This window comes from Erinaceus europaeus, chromosome 3, assembly GCF_950295315.1.
Source record: "Erinaceus europaeus chromosome 3, mEriEur2.1, whole genome shotgun sequence".
NCBI classification, from domain to species: Eukaryota; Metazoa; Chordata; class Mammalia; order Eulipotyphla; family Erinaceidae; genus Erinaceus; species Erinaceus europaeus.
The window spans coordinates 115,784,948-115,801,735 of record NC_080164.1 but is presented as its reverse complement, the minus strand read 5'-3'; the positions used below and the strand labels follow the sequence as shown (position 1 = coordinate 115,801,735).

Here is a 16,788-nt window from a genome sequence, read left to right as displayed (position 1 = left end):
GTTATGCAAAAAGACTTTCATGCCTGAGGCTCCAAAGTCCCAGGTTCAATCCCCCACCAGAGTTGGTCAATGCTTTCTATAAAAAACAAAACAGACAAAATAAATAAATAAAAAACTGTAGAGAAGAGTTAGGACTCCCTAGGAAGTCACGAGAATTTGAGCTGTGAAAAATTGCTTGACAGCACTATTGCAGGAATTCCCGCTGGGGAATGTTTCACACATGGCCTGCAGGCTGCAGGAGCCTGTGAAGACTATGGGGGTGGAGAGGTGAGATGAGAAGCAGTGCTGTCTGTAGGAGCCCCCTCTCAGGGTGGGGGGTGGTCTGACTGAAGCAGTGAAGACACAGCCAGGGAGTGGAGGGGGGTGGGGCTAGAAGTGGACTTAAGAGGCACTGGCCCAAGCATCATGGGACTGTACAGTAAGAACCATCTCTGTAGAACTAACGATTTAATCCCAGGCTGGTGACAACTCAGGAAAGATCAAGGGCAAGTTAGAGTTTAAAATTCTAATGTGATTACAACCTTAACTCAACTAGGCTTTTATAAAAGGAATGATAGCCTTCAGGGTCCAGAGTTCAATACACCCTCAAGTTAGGCTACAATGCTAGCTAGTAGTCCAATAGAAGTTAAAAAATAATACATATATATATATATGTGTGTGTGTGTGTAAATATGTGGACATACACTACATATATATTTCCAAAACCAATAGACTAAAAGCATATTATGATATTTACTTAAGACAGATGGAGAAAGAGAAAGAGAAACAGCGTCACATGAGATATCAGCGATCAACCTGAGGACTTCATGTTTGTTTACAAGTTTAGTCCTTTATCCACTGTGTCACTTCTCAGGCCTCATGCTCTCCAGCTTACCAAAATCTACATCCAGTACTCACTATTTTCTGCTCAAGAGATTATTCCTAAACTCCTAAGTGCACTGGGTAGTCATTTCTTTGCTGCCAGCACTATGAACCCACTGCTCCTGGTAGCCTTTTTTTTTTTTCTTCATTTTTATTGTATAGGACAGAGAGAAATTGAGAGGGGGTGGGAGAGATAGAAAGGGGAGAGAAAGATAGACACCTGCAGACCTGCTTCACCGCTTGTCTGCAGTGGGGAGCTGGGAGCTCGAACTGGGATCCTTAGGCTTTGCACTATGTACTCTTAACCTGGTCCGCCACTGCCCAGCCCCCCTGGGCAGACATTTCCAGTGATCTTTGTTAGCACATAAACAAACAAAGAGATGCCAGGACTTGTAAGATAGCTCACTTGGATAGTGTGCTTGCTTTGTCATGGGCATGCCCTAGGCTCAAAGCCCCGCCCCTGCCACACTAAAAGCAGCTTTGGTCTCTTGCTCTTTGTTTATCTCTGTCTCTCTGAAAAAGTCAGTAGCAGGAGTGGTGAAGTCCCAGTGACTCATGACAGATCAAGAGGGTTGGGGGTGGGGAGAGAGGAAAGACAAGGTCAGCAAAGGACAGAAGAGGTCTGGAAGAGAAAGGAGCCCTGAAAAAATTACTAGTAAGCTGCACATCCTGCAGGCTCCAGTAGCACCAGCCCTCTGGAAACTTTGACTTAAGCTGCACACATCATACCGAGGGCATTTCTAAAGCTCTGAGTCTCCTATCCTGTCGGCCTGCCCTTGACAAAAGTGAAAAGAAAAGTAAGTGTGGATCAGGAGAAGCAGACACATCAATTGTTTCCTCCCTAACTTCTGGGCTCTTTTCCGTGATTCGGACGCGCTCTTTTCTGCAGTCATTGGACTGATTTAACCTGATGCTCTCCAGCAGGTTTGGGAAAGGAACGCAGAAACCCAGCTCAACTTCTTTAGCTAATTGAACATGCAGGAAATTAAGTACAGCATAAAAGAGCACTTTGTGGAAGGTGGCATCATTTGGCAAGCTGGAATTGAAAGCCAAGCTCATTCTTTCCAGTGAATCAGCAATAAAGACTCAAGGGCCTATGCTCCAGGCTGAGGCTAGCAGGAAGGCACAGTGCCCAGAGAAGCAGCAGCAGCTGCCCACCTTCTCTCAAAGAGCCCAGCTGTGCAGCTGTGGCCCTGAAGCCTGTGACCCAAGAAAGCCTGGCTGGGTGAGTGCTAAAGGAAGGGAATGGAAACTTGAAACAGCTGAATGCTTCCTACTTCTCTCCTTCCTGGTTCTGAGAGCCACTGAACATACAGCTCAGTCAATTAAAAAACCTGTTAATACTTGATGCCAATGCCAAACATTCCACAGCTTACTAGGACTTTGCATGGGAGAGGATGATGCTTTAAAACTCACCCAAAGGGGATGAGAGATGGTAGCTGCCATTTGCAGCCCATGGGAACTCTTTGCAGGAGAAAGAAGACTGTCCTGAACTAGGTTAGCCAGGAACTTGCAGATATGCTATATTCCCCACCATGTGTGGTGAGAGACAGGAGGAAAGGTAGAATCCCCCTTGCCCTGTGCTTCAAAGATACAGTCATTCTCCTGAAGGCATCTCAAGTTTACAAATAGCTAGCAATAGTCCAGCAAAATCAACCTGGTCTACTTGCCAGGACAATCTAGTCACTGAGCAATGAGAGAACTAAAAAAGGAGGGAAAGTCCTTTACGTCATTAGCTCTGAGTCTTTTTCAATGCCTGTCACTGTCAAGCTCTCTATCAAGGATGCAATCTGACTTAACCATGAACTAACTCCCTGTAGGTCCATAAAATTTGAGCCCTGAAGCTCTCATTTATCTCTTTGTGGATAATAGAGGAATATAAATTAACAACTGCATTTTTGGCTCAGAATATACAGTAATTACCACAGATAGATCTTAGCTGCTCTAAGGAAAGCTTAGAGAGAACATGGATAATTTCTTAAAAGTCCACACTATTATTTTGCTCTCTGTGTGTGTGTGTGTGTTTCATCTTATTCTGCTTCCTTCTCTTTTTTGGTTACTAAGCAGAGTTAACTGATAGCAGAGGAAAGAAAACACACACACACACACACACACAGAGAATGACCTTCAATGGGACTTAGATCAGCTCTTTATTAAATTAGCTTACTATACAATGCATTTGAATTATAATTACAGTTTCCATTTAAATAATCCTCCTACTTAATTACTCCTATTTTAAAGCAAATGGAAAAATTAAAAATATTGTGAGGCATATAGTCATTTTCTAAAAATAATTCATTTTACTGATTCAACATTTCCAAAGTAAATCAATTCAGAAATGCCTTGGTTTCTTTACTGACCAGAAATTGCTTTTTTTTTTTTTTTATGACCCTTGTTTGCTCACAGTTCATATCTTTGACCTCTTCCATGATGACCTCATGATATGTTGAAAAGTCAAGGTGATTCCTATGTGTTCTGGTAAATGTGACTGGAAGTCTCCTGGAAATGGCTGACTACAGACAACCTGATCATGAAACCATTTTTAGGAAGGAAAAAAAAAAAAGCAAAGCAGTCACACCAATATGGTAAGACCATAGGACGAGGGAGAGGGGAGGAGAGAGAAAAGAGTGCCAGCCATTTCCAGGGGTACAGTGATGGCTGCATGGTCGGGTTCTGGGCACAGCTGAGGTAAACTTGGCCCCTTGTCTTGGCCAATCAGGCTCTTCTACCCCACCCATCCAGATGATCTCCATGGGACCATCCTTTTTTGTGCCCCACCTACAGTGCCATCAAAACAACAACAAACAGATCAGCAAGACCCTGGACAAATTACTAGAGACAGGTAAACAGAAACAGAGAAACCATTCCTACCCAGGGCTAAGCTCTTGATTCTCTCGCTCCTTCATTCTGAACCTCAGCAGACCTTAAAGCACCAGAGAGAATGTCATGCAGAATTTTAGAGGATATCAACATATTAGCTACCTACCTTTCCGAAAACTAAAGCACCGCTTGATCCTTCTGTAGGTCGTTTTAGGAATGAAAGGGGCTGACACTAACACACCTGAGGGACGCCCCCCAGAATTTCTATCTTCAGGCATCATACAGACCCAGAGTTCTCAATGGTTTCAAAAGTTTCCTTAACTGCCTCTGCAAGATACCCCCCAGCCACTGCTTCTCATGTTCATCTGTTAGATTTGAAGTCCTGATTCCTAGAACTTGGAGGTTTTAATCATCCAGGTCGAGGATCACCTCATTGACTTCCTTGTTCCCAAAACTTCCTTCTTTTCTTGCCGGATACAGGGAGTTCTTAAGGGATTATTTTAAAAGTTTCTGCAGACATTCAGAAATGTCAAAAGCAAAAACCAAAGGCAGTCACCAGCAAGCTGCACCTCCCATTCAAACAGCAGAGTTTTTTTTTTTTTCCCCTCTCTCTCTTCTTTTCTCTCTCTCTTTTTTAACTGTCTTTTCAGCTGGAACTGGGGGTTGGGGTTGAGAATCCTTTGCAAAGGTCAGCAAATAGCCTGTGCAAGGAGAAAGAGGAACAATGACAAGAAAAAGCTCCCCCCCGGGGGGGGGGGGGGGCTACTTCAAGAGTGTTGGGGCTGACTCCTTTTATCTGAGCACAAGGGACTGCAAATAATGGCACCTTCAGCAGACAGCAACTCCCTTGCAGTGCAGTGCCTGCCAGCTGCTCCTCAAAACCCTCCCCGCTTTCCTCCAGCCCCCCTTCATCCTAGGATGCTCTCTGCAGCTTCTCCCTCTTCCTGCCAGTCTCCACACTGCCAGGGATCCTGCAGGAAATCTGTTCAGAGTCAGCTCCTGAAGGCTCCCAGATCCAAGCCGGCTGGTGGCAGCTCTGCCTCTCTCCGCTGGCTCCCTCTCCCTTTTTTCAATGAGCTCCAGGAAGAGAGGGATCGAGCTGGCAGGGCTATGCTGCCGCCTCCTCACCAAGGCTGTGGCTGCCTGGTGGGTGCCCGCTGGTCTTGGTCACATGCATCAGGTGCAGTCACAACAGAAGAGGGGGAGGAGAGCGCCAGTCAGGGGCGGGGGCCAGGCAGGGCGAACCCCTTTCTTCCTTTTACTCTCTGACTTCCAGGCTCTGTGTGCCCAGTTCTGTCAGAGATGATTGGATCTGCCCTCCCCCAGAAACCAAACAACTCCAGTGCACCCCAGAAGGTTGGCAAGGTAACCTTTTGCTTCCTTTCCTGCCTCAGTTCTCTTCCTATACAAGTATCCTCCCCCACCCCTATACTTTGCAGCTGAATCTATTTGTGAATGTAGATTTAAATACACATCATTAAAGCCTCTGTGTGTGTGTGTGTGTGTGTGTGTTTATGGATGCGTCTGAAATAGAAAGTAATTCTAAATCTAGGAACAACAAATCTGCAGGTACAAACACAAAGCAAGCCAACTCCTACATGCGTGTGCTTGTGCGTGTGTCTGTGTGTGTTTGCCCGCAGATGCATCCAGATTTCTCTGGTTATGGGTAGAACCCCAGTCTGATTTTCAGCACTCTTTCCCTTCTCTGGCACGCACCCTAACAGTCCCTGTTTCTCAAGCCTTCTCCAGCCTGCTCACTGAGCAGTTTATCACTGGGTTAAACATTCACCCATCAGGCTGTTCCCTGAGCAGATTTGGAATGCTAGTGCTTTAACCCCACATGACCCCCTCCCCCCAAGGCTGCTGTTTTCCCTCCTAACCACTCAGCAGGAGTTTCACAAAACTGGGGGATACACCCCACCCCTACTTTAGAAGCATCTGTACATTGCTTTACATTCCTAGATAGGGGAGATTTTGCCATCAAAATGGTCAGCGCATAAAAATCCTATCTCTGCACTAGGATTTGAAAAGTGCTTTGCCTTCTGCATCAAACTCGAGGAAAAGAAGGCACCATGAGTCTAGATCACTCCATGGAGATAGATCACTGAGTCTAGCTCACTGAGTCTAACTCTCTATGTACTCAAGTGACTGTGGCAGGGCTGGGCTGGGAAGCACTTCAGGGACAGGCACATTACTATGGAGGGAACACAGGACTTTTGGAGCCAGAATGAATCTTAACTCAAACAGTTTTGTTTAATCTGCTTACTCTGCAAGGAAGGGAACTAAAGAGGCAAGACTCCCTGCCTCTTCATTAACCCCTGCCTACCCACATGCCAATTAGTCATCATGAGAATTATTTGCACTTTTTTTTTTTGGAGGGGGTAGGACAGACAGTAATTGAGAGGGGGAAAGGGAACTAGGGAGGGGGAGAGAGAGAGAGAGACTTGCTTCACTGCTTGTGTGCTTGTGAAGCTTCCCTCCTGCTGGCAGGGAGTGGGTGGGGTAAAGGGGGCTCAAATCCGGGTCCATGTGCATAGTAATGTGTGCACTTAGATGTGCCACTGCCAGGCCCCCACACTTGGTATTTTTACTGCCTCCATCAGTCTCTGACTCAACTCTCATAGGGAGACAGAAATTCGGTGCTAGACATAATTCTACTGCTCTACCAGTAGAGCACACGAGCTGTCTCTTGCTGTAAGCAAGGCTCTGCGCATGGTCTGTCCAAAGTGTCAGCTTACACCAGCAAAGACAGCACCAGGTGATTTTCATGGACAATGAAGTGGTGCTGTAGTGCCTCTCCTTTCTCTCTGTCTCTTTACCTTTCTCTTCCCCTTTTCCCCTAAACTAAAGAAATAATAACAATTAAAAAATTAGCCTGGGAAAACTGCTGAGAGCAGTATTGGTGGTAAAAGTCCTGGGTTTATTCCCCAGAGCTGAGAGAATCTCAGAAAATGTCTGGTTGTGTCAGTCAAAATTAGGTTACTACTCGAATCTAATGAACATTTAAGGAATTCTTATTCTCCCTAGCTCCTGAGTTTCTAAATATTCTGCCTTAACATGGCTAAAGGGAAAACCAGTGGGGTAAAAAACAAAACAAACAAACAGCAAAAAACCACACTTTCCAAAACCATACAAGTGTTTTGATATCCCGCTTTTGAATTTGACATTAAGAAGACTAGGCCTCTAAGCTGAATATGGGCCCCAGATCACATCAAATCAATGGGGATTACAGTCAACAGTACTTATACACCTTTCCCATATTTGGGAGCTACTCTCTTCCCTAATGCAGCTTTCTGGTCCTTTTTCCAGCCATGACATCATCTCCCCAGACAATAACTTGGATCCATCTGCATATCAGATTTCAAGCTCAGGAAAAAAAAAAAAAACTAGTATAGCCACAAACACTTTGGAATATAACTAAAATATGTCTACTAGCTATCTACAAAACGGAGACCCCCCCCACCCCAACTCTTCATCTGCACTATCCAGCCTTTTGGTTCATGATTGGTCAACAATTTGTTTGGCTTTGTATTATTAACTCTCTTTTCAGCCACCAGGTTCCAGATGCTAGCATGATGCCAACCAGACTTCCCTGGACAGACAACCCTACCAATGTGTCCTGGAGTTCTAATTCCCCAGAACCCCACCCCACTAGGGAAAGAGAGAGACAGGCTGGGAGTACTGATCAACCTATCAATGCCCATGTTCAGCAGGGAAGCAATTACAGAAGCCAGACCTTCAACCTTCTGCATCCCACAATGACCTTGGGTCCATACTCCCAGAGGGTTAAAGAATAGGAAAGCTATCAAGGGAGGGGATGGGATACAGAGTTCTGGTGGTGGGAATTGTGTGAAGTTGTATCCCTCTTATCCTATGGTTTTGTCAATGTTTCCTTTTTATAAATAAAATAAAGTATCATTGTACCTCTGAGCACTGCTAATAAGGAAACAATTGCTGATGGGTGTCTTGCTCTCATCTGATAAGACTGAGTTGACCTTTGTCATCAGTCTACAGTGTTAAGAGGTCTTCTTTCTCTTCCCTTTCCCCATCCCATTAGAATTAGGTTATGTTTGCTTCTCCCTCTCTCTCTAGGGCTATAATCCCAACTCTATTTTTTGTGACTTTCATGAAACAGTTCTTTGTGTCTATGAAATTAAAAAACTAGTTTCTCAAGCACCTCCTAAGTTTCAGTAAAATATCAACAGGTAGTATTTTATATATACATGCAGTCTGACTCGAGATAAACTTAACTGCCCATGAATAACTAAAAATGAAAAATATTTTATTTATCTATTGGGTATATACAGAGAAACAGAGGAGGAGATAGAAAGGGAGAGAGAGGGGGGAAGGAGAGGGAAAGATTATACACATACACACACACACACATATATATATATATATATATATATAGAGAGAGAGAGAGAGAGAGAGAGAGGGAGAGAGAGACAGAGGGAGAGAGAGGGAGGTTCCCACAGAGTGGCTTTATTACTAGTGAGGCTTTTGCCCTGCAGGTGAGGTGAGGACTAGGGACTTTAATCCAAGTCTCTTTTTTTTTTTTTTTTAAATCCAGTGCTGGGGCTTGGTGCTGGCTCTATGGATCCACTGTTCCTCCCATTTGTATTGGGTAGGATAGAGAAATTGAAGAGAAGAGAGGGACACAGAGATAGAGAGGAGAGGAAAGAGTGAGAGACAGACACCGGCAGACTTGCTTCTCCACTTGTAGAGTGTCCCCCTATAGGAGGGGACCTGGGGCTCAAACCTGGATCCTTATGCAGCTCCTTGCACTTAGTACTATGCAAGTTTAACTTCAAGCTTAAATTCAGCCCCCTAAATTTAAAATTTGTAAAGAACAGGTTCCTGATATTAAGCATTAAATTAAACTCCCAGACTCAGGGAAATCTATGGTGGTTACTGGGGCTAAAGGGGAGGATGTTAAGCTATACCTCTTACATTCTATACAATTTTTAACCAGTGATAAATTAAGAAATAACTATAGTCTTGGGGGTCAGGTGGTGGACACAGGACTAAGTACACATAGTATGAAGTGCAAGGATTCCGGTTCAAGCCCCTGGCTCTCCAACTGTGAGGGGAGGGGGGCGATCACTTGACAAGCTCTGAAGCTGATCTGCAGGTGTCTATCTTTCTCACTCTCTCTCTCTCCTACCCTCTCAATTTCTCTCTGTCCTACCCAATAAAATGGAAAAATGGCCACTAGGTGCAGTGGATTCATAATGCTGGCACTAAGCCCCAGTGATAACCCTGAGGCTATATATATATAATATATATATATATTATATATATATTACAGTCTCTAAAACTAATACATTGAGATTCCTTCTTCAAAATGCAGTAACTTAGAGTATGCAAAGGTGATAGAAACTGATAAATGAGGGTCAGCGTGATCTGTTCCCTCCCAAATACCTTTCAGGTCAGCTTTAATTAAGAACCATAACAATATCTGAGTGGTAGGAAGGGCTTTGGAAGCCAGGAGGTCTTTATGTAGAAGAAAAAGAGTCTTGAATTTCAGTAACTGAGATAAGAAGGGGGAAATATATTCTCTTATGAAAGGCAATTATGTTAATTCAGGGTCTTTTAAAAACAGCTTTGAGATAAAATCCATGTGTAAGAATTATCAGATCCATAGAGCATAATTAGATTTTTTTGTTTTGTTTACTGAGACAAATGCAACCATCAACATTGGCTCACCTCAAAAGTTCTCTAAATCATGTGACCAGTCCCACAGTCCTCCACTCTCCCATCCTACTTCCAAGTGACCTCTAATCTACTTTGTGTCTATTGGCTTTTCTGTAGTGTGCTTTCTTTCATACAAACAGAATCACATATGTGATATTTTGTGACTGAATCCTCTCAGCTTAGCATAATTTCAAAGTTCATTCATACACCATCACTCTCTCATTCTGTTTTGTGGAGAAATAAATTGCCATAATAATGGCAGGCTGGTGCAGACATACTATCATTTGTTCATCTATTCTTCTGCTCATTTGAGAAATTGCTAGACTGTCCAGGGCAGTCATAACCTGTGCATTCAATTGAGTGTACCACCATCCAGCTCTTATAGAATGCTTTTAAAAATGTTTTATTTATTTTGGATAGAGACAGAACTTGAGAAGGAAGGGGGAGATAGAGTGGGAGAAACTATTTCCTTTAGGAATTTGGTCACTCTCTAGTCTCTTTCTGGCATCTCTGTGAAGTAGATGTTACTCAGTGTTGCCTCATAACTCTCCTATATTATACGTAATTTTTAGTTCTTTTGCCTTTTTGTCAGGATCCTTCCTTCCCTCTTTCCCTCCCTCCTCCCTCCTCCCTCCCTTTCTATCTCTAGAATTATCATGGGGGCTGGGTGCCTGCACTATGAATCCACTGCTCCTGTGGCCATCTTTTTTCCATTGTTGTTGCTATTGCTGCTGTTGGACAGGACAGATAGAAATTGAGAGAGGAGGGGAAGACAGAGAGGGGGAGAGGAAGATAGACACCTTAAGACCTGCTTCACTGCTTGTCAAGTGACACCCCTGCAGGTGGGGAGCTGTGGACTGGAACCAGGATCCTTATGGGGGTCATATGCTCCCTACTATGTGAGCTTAACCCGGTGCCTTACGGGGCCCAGCCTCCTGCCAGGTTTCTTGGTGATTTCTTCTACCCCATCCTCCAGCTCAACCTGTCAGTCCTTAGCTTCTGTCTTTCTGAAGGTGAACTCCTCCACTTTTTATTTATTTTCTTTAGCTCAGCTTCTATATTGTTCTCTCTCTGGGTTCTGCTAGAAATTCTCTCACATTTTCCCTGATTTACTGAAGTAATCTTTCTTTGAATTTCTCATTCCAGTGAGCATGCTTAGGAATCTAGTTTTGATAGGCTCTTTGGGAGGTTCACATAGCTCTGTTGTATTTGCTGTGTTCTTCCAGTTGCTGTCTTGGTCCAACAGTGTAAGCAATTTCCTGTTTTCTTATTATTTTTGCCTCCAGGGTTATCTCTGGGGCTCTGAATCCCCTGCTCCTGGAGGCTATTTTCCCCGTTTGTTGCCTTTGTTGTTTATCATTGTTGTTGCTATTATTGTTATTGTTGCCACTGATGTTGTTGGGTAGGACAAAGAGAAATCGAGGGAGGAGGGGAAGACAGAGAGAGGGAGAGAAAGACAGACACCTGCAGACCTGCTTCACTGCCTGTGAAGCGACTCCAGTGCAGGAGGGGAGCCGGGGGTTCTGTTAGGACCTGGAGCTAAGGCTCTGTGTTCCTACCAGGATATTAACCAGCAGCTCAAGGTTACAGAAGCTCAGCAGTCACAAGGATGCCACAGGAGGAGGTTCATTTCTGACATGTAACTAGAACCGAGCTAATCTAGTTAGCGACAAATCTGTATACACTTTGGACCTTTGAAGGCAGATTCCAATAAACCATGGACCAGCAAGAGACTCTCCTGTCCAAAATCTTTCCCAGAGTCTATTATTATGAATGGTGAATTCTAACTGGACCCTATCCAATGGAGCCCAGGAATGCTTGTAGCAAGCTTCCATGGACAGTCAAGAACTGTCACTATGTCACTTTGTCACTATGGTTCAACCATTTCTAGGGAGTTATCATCCCATTTCACACTGTTACAGTATTCTAGAATAGGTTTGAGGTGAAGAGGTTTTGGTCCAATGTACCCTTAATCTTTACTAACCATGTCTCATATTCTGTTTATTGGCACATGGGGGGAATTTAATCATGTTGGGAAAAGGAAAGAGTTTAAAGATCCACTGCCTGGATGTTGAGATTTTTGTCTCTCACTATAAGGAGTATTTTTCTGTGTTTTTTTTCTAAATAAATTTTATTGCATTGTTTCTGTATAAAATAAACAGGAAAAGGATTTCTTTTTTCATAAAAAATTCATGTCATCTTCCAAAATTTCTGAATTATTTGGAGAAAAATATTACAAAGCTATTGAAGGCATAAGTAATATTTGATCTTCAGAACAAATAGTATAAAATCCATTATATTCTGTATTTAAAGCAAGGCTTTTAATTCAATAAAAAGGGTTCTTAATTGCTATGTTATTTGCATTAGTCATCTAAATGCTTCTAAGAAGTGAAAAGTTTAAACACTGTTTTTCTGTGTACATTGGGACTTTGCTGTAGATGTCAGGAAGAGGGATATAAAGGCAGCTTCTAATGGGCCCTCTTGGTTCCATTCAAGAGTTCAATATAAATGGTTTTGATACAACTACATGGTTTTAAATCACTTCAACTTGTTTAAAACTCAAATTTATTTATGTTTCTTTATACTTCAATCAATGAGCAGAGGGGGGATAATATTAATTCAAATCTTTGAAACCCAAGATTATGGGTTTTCTGAAGTCTTATCGGAGTCAAAATTCAACTTGATCATGGTCTGCACTGAATTTAAGAGAGTTTAATGCTTTGGTGAAACACAAAGTGTTTCTTACACGTTGAATGAGGACTCAAGTTTGCCTTACAGTCAGTTAACAATCATCAATTAAATGAAGACAGCAAGAGTACTGTTTGGAGTACTGTTTCTGTTGTGAGTTCTGTGCTGAAATAGCTATCTTTAAATGTAAACCTGGGGACCAGGTGATGGTGCATTCAGACCTGAATTCAAGTACCAGGCCCCCACCTGCAGGGGGACATTTCACTAGACATGAAGCAGTGCTGCAAGTGTCTATCTGTCTCACTTCCTCTCTCAACTCTTTCCCTTTCAATTTCCCTCTGCCCTATCAAAATTAAATACATGTCAAAAATAAATAAGTGGATGGGTGACTTGGGGCAGGAGCCACAACATAGTTGCAAATGGCTTTCGTGCTTGAGACTCTGAAGTCCCAGATTCAATCCCCAGCACCACCATAAGCAGAGCTGAACAGTGTTCTGGCAGAAAATAAATAAGTAAAAATAAATAAAATGTAAATATGAGTCAAGCGTTTGCAAGATAATATATTCCACAGGATAATGTATAAGATCATTCTACTATTTGACCATTTCTTTCAGGCTCATAAATACAGGGATTCATAAATAGCTCTTGCCTAGTTCTGCTGGGGTTATTTTTAAAGCTCCTAGACTGTTAAATGATACTATGATCACTGACTTGGTGATGCTAACTGGAACTCCTGCATTTCTCTTAACAAAAAGACAGGTAGAAATGGAAGTAAAGGAAGGAAGAGTCAATAGGAAGGAATCCTCAACAAAATGATCCCTTCAACAGATCTTAAGGGTACATCTGATCTCAGAAGCCTCAGCAATACATCAGCTAAGAGCAAAAGAGGCTCTTTAGAAACACAACATCCTTGAAAATACATATGTGTTCACAGATCTCTGACAAATCTTTGATAAGGAGGTAACTGTAAACTTGCAGCAGCTGGCCATTTTAGTTGTCACCCAAACTAGGACCCTGAGATTATAGGAGGCAGAAGCATCAATTGTTATTCCATAGCTTGGGACAATAGTCATAAAAGTCTGTTAGTACCACCCTGGTTTGAAATCCCCCCTATCCCCAACAGAAGATAAAAAGAAATTTAATCACACAATTTATAGATATCTCATTAATCTAGTGAAATACCAACATATTGACTATTTTAACTTCAACTTAATTGTTCCACTTTTTCAACTAAGTTTTTGAAGTTATTCTAAATAAAAAACAGCTAGTCAACCTGCCATGTTGATTCAAATTCACTGTCAAATTTAGGGTGCTATCAATACACAAAAGACTATATTCAATAAATATGGAGAACTCATTTTACTAAATATAATTTGATTTAATACAACTTTTATTAACTATATTTTCACAAGGCAATTTGTCTTTACTTGAAAATACATGTTTAACACATAAATGTTTGGGGTATTTAGGACCTTTCGAGGTTGATCTACTGAACTTTTACTTTAAATTTTGTTATACATTCCTTGATAGCTAAAAACTGCATTACCTACACTTCTTCTTAGATTTATTCTTAATTTCATCAACTCTTATTCTTTATATGGCACATTCTCAGCACTGTATTAAAATGTGAAAAACAGGGAGTCAGGAGGTAGTGCAGCGGGTTAAGCGCACGCAAAGTGCAAGGACTGGAGTAAGGATCTGGGTTCAAGCCCCGGCTCCCCACCTGCAGGGGAGTCGCTTCACAGGCGGTGAAGTAGGTCTGCAGGCATCTATCTTTCTCTCCCCCCTGTCTTCCCCTTCTCTCTCCATTTCTCTCTGTCCTATCCAACAACAGCAAAACAACAAAAGGGAGTAAATTTTTTAAAAATATTTTTTATTATTTATTTATTCCCTTTTGTTGCCCTTGCTGTTTTATTGTTGTAGTCATCATTGATGTTGTTGTTGTTGGATAGGACAGAGATAAATGGAGAGGGGAGGGGAAGACAGAGAGAGGGAGGGAAAGAGAGACACCTGCAGACCTGCTTCACTGCTTGTGAAGCAACTCCCCTACAGGTGGGGAGCTGGGGGCTTGAACCGGGATCCTTAGACAGGTCCTTGCGCTTTGCACCACCTGCACTTAACCCGCTGTGCTACAGCCCGACTCCCGGGAGTAAATATTTTTAAAAATGTGAAAAATAGTATCAAATCTGCAACCACTTGTCTGACCATACAGCGCTTTTTTTCTTTTTTTACTCCATTAATTACCAATTCCCATCTAAAACCTTGCATTGCTAGGCCTGGAATTTCTTCCAAAGCTACCAAAACAAACAAAATCCTAATCTTAAGATATCTTTTCCTAGGTCATATTTATAGTATCATTTGCACAATTATCTGTTGTTAATGAAATGAGAGAAGTCAAAAAGGAAAGATAACATCCCTTTTTATAATTAATGACAGTTGTTCTAAATTAAACTTCTAGGAACCACTTAGCTTCATGTCTACCAAAAATGTAACAGCTTGTATTTATTTTAGTACTTGACCATTTGGAAGTAAAACCTAAGAGCAATATCAACTGGGTGAAGGAATGAACAAGCTGGGTCTACCTTCCTAGTTTCGCAATTTTAAAATCCACTCACCTCCTCCAAAAGGCCCCCATATCACTCGGCGGATGGACTTCACCCAGTCTTCCATATCATTTTGGGTGGTCGCCATGAGGAGGTAGCTCTCATGATTGGCTGTCATCCGATCCCGATCGCCTCCTGTAAGAAGACAGGAACATATGAGGGAGCACTCAGCCAAAGCTTCCCCATCAGCAGCCTCTTAGGGCACCCTGGATGCAGGCTGTGCTTAATGCAGTCGGTAACTCACATCTTCCCAACAAACTGGACATATTTACCATGGCAGCTTCAGTACAGAAAAGGAAAAAAAAATCTGCTTGAAAAGGAAAGGCTCCTATGTTTCCAAGAGAAAGCTGGAGAGTAAATACCCTTCCCCAAACAAAGCCTGGCTTGTGGTCCTAGCAGCAAGCGACAGACCTGCATTAACTCCTAATCCAACCTATTGACACTGTGCTGCTGAATCAGAGCAACAGGAAAAAAATATATACATACATATATATATATACACACATACACACACACACATATAAAAAGATGAAGGGGTCAACACAACCTAGGTTTTCCTTTCTAGCAAGAGCTGGGCACCCTGGTTACTGCTTAGTAGTCCCCAAGTGAAGTCACTTGCATGCTGATATCGTGCATGCGGAGGGGAGTTTTGTGAAAGGGCCCAAAGGCCCCTCTGTGGCTCAGGAAAGGTTGCCTCCTTCAGGAGCTCAAGCAAAGACAGATGAAGGCCCAAGTGTAACCAGCTATAGTGGTTGACACAGCATTCCAGATAGCCTTACCACACTCCTGCTAAGGGCAGATGAGAGCCAGAGTATCCTCAACTCCAGTTCCACCAGAATTACCTGAGACCATGGGTGTTTTGTTTTCGTGGCCTGTTTTTCCCACAAGCAGAAGAGGTTTCTGAGCGTCTCATAGGAGGGGCTTTAGGGAGGTAGCCACACCTGGGAAATGGAGGCCCAGTAGAAAAGGCAGCTGATCTCAATGGACCAATGAGAAGTTGACTCCAGGTGAGATTAAGACCATGACTAAAACAGAGAATTCAAGGAGGGGCGACACTCTCACTAGCCCTCCTGTGTGCACGAGCTATCTGCTCTTAACTAATAAAATCTGTGCACACAATTCACCACACTTCTCAGAAGGTAAATTTGCACACCTGACCCACTAAGTCTTTTGTGAGTCTTCAGAATCCACATCTGTGAATGGATCAGAAATCTGCAGAACTGACCTTTAGGCCCCTCTAGGACCCAGGACCAGCCCCACCACACACACACACAACAGCTCCACAGTGTTCCCATGGAATGACTGAGGATATCTCTTACTTTATTTTCTAAAGAACAATCCATACATTTTTTAAAAAATCTTTATATTCTCTAGTACCAGATTTGACCTGGTAGATCTCTGATACATGCAATTTAATTTCCTAGAAATGTTCTATAGAACATGTTAAGATTTTCCTGGTAACTTCATTATTTACAAAATAGGAATAACCATGGAGTAGACACAATGTTGAGCTTTCAAGCGCAAGGAATAACCACAAATGACTTTGAAAGAGGTGTAGAGGAACACTTTTCCTTACTCACGTTTTTTTCTTTCCTGCACTCACTTTTTTTTTTCTTTTCTGTTCTGACTTACGGTGGTGCTAAGGGTTCATGCATGAAAGTGTTTCGCAGAACCATTAATGCTAGCTCTCTAGCATTAAAGGCAAGTATCAATGACTGCACTGATTGGCTCTCTTAGAAAATAATTATAGTGTTGTTCATAGGAGGAATTAGTGACCTAGAGTACTAAGTATGTAACTCAATTCTGATAGTTTAGGTTTGCATAATCATCTCAAGAGCACAGCTAATGGATGAACATTTAATTCTCACTGAGTGATGGTAATTTGCAAACTCCAGTTGAGTTGAGTCATACCTCAGTGGTTGGTTTGGTTAAGACCGTTTGTTTTTTACCTTGTTTGCTCTAATTGAATTCAAATACTTTGCTGAGCCACTGGCCTGCCTCACCCCTCCCTGTTCTTTCACATTCAATTGATTCACACACAGAAGTTCAGAAGCTCTATGGACTAGGTCTGTGACCTCTGAATTCTATGCAAGTGCTCTCAATTTAGAAATATAGAAAATAA

The 16,788-nt window shown here is 42.4% G+C and overlaps 1 protein-coding gene across 3 annotated transcripts in view; it reads right to left on the bottom strand.

Annotated features, from left to right (window-relative positions):
- Positions 1 to 16,788, bottom strand: part of ARHGAP24 (Rho GTPase activating protein 24) — a 449,107-nt gene that overhangs the window by 69,364 nt on the left and 362,955 nt on the right. For 2 of the 3 annotated variants that reach the window (XM_007525030.3, XM_060187748.1), the window contains exon 4: positions 14,679 to 14,801. In XM_007525030.3, the coding sequence (XP_007525092.1) occupies positions 14,679 to 14,801 (123 nt within the window). Of the gene's footprint in view, positions 1 to 3,847; positions 4,829 to 14,678; positions 14,802 to 16,788 lie in introns of those variants that run through there. The other variant, XM_007525031.3, reaches the window with a different exon arrangement.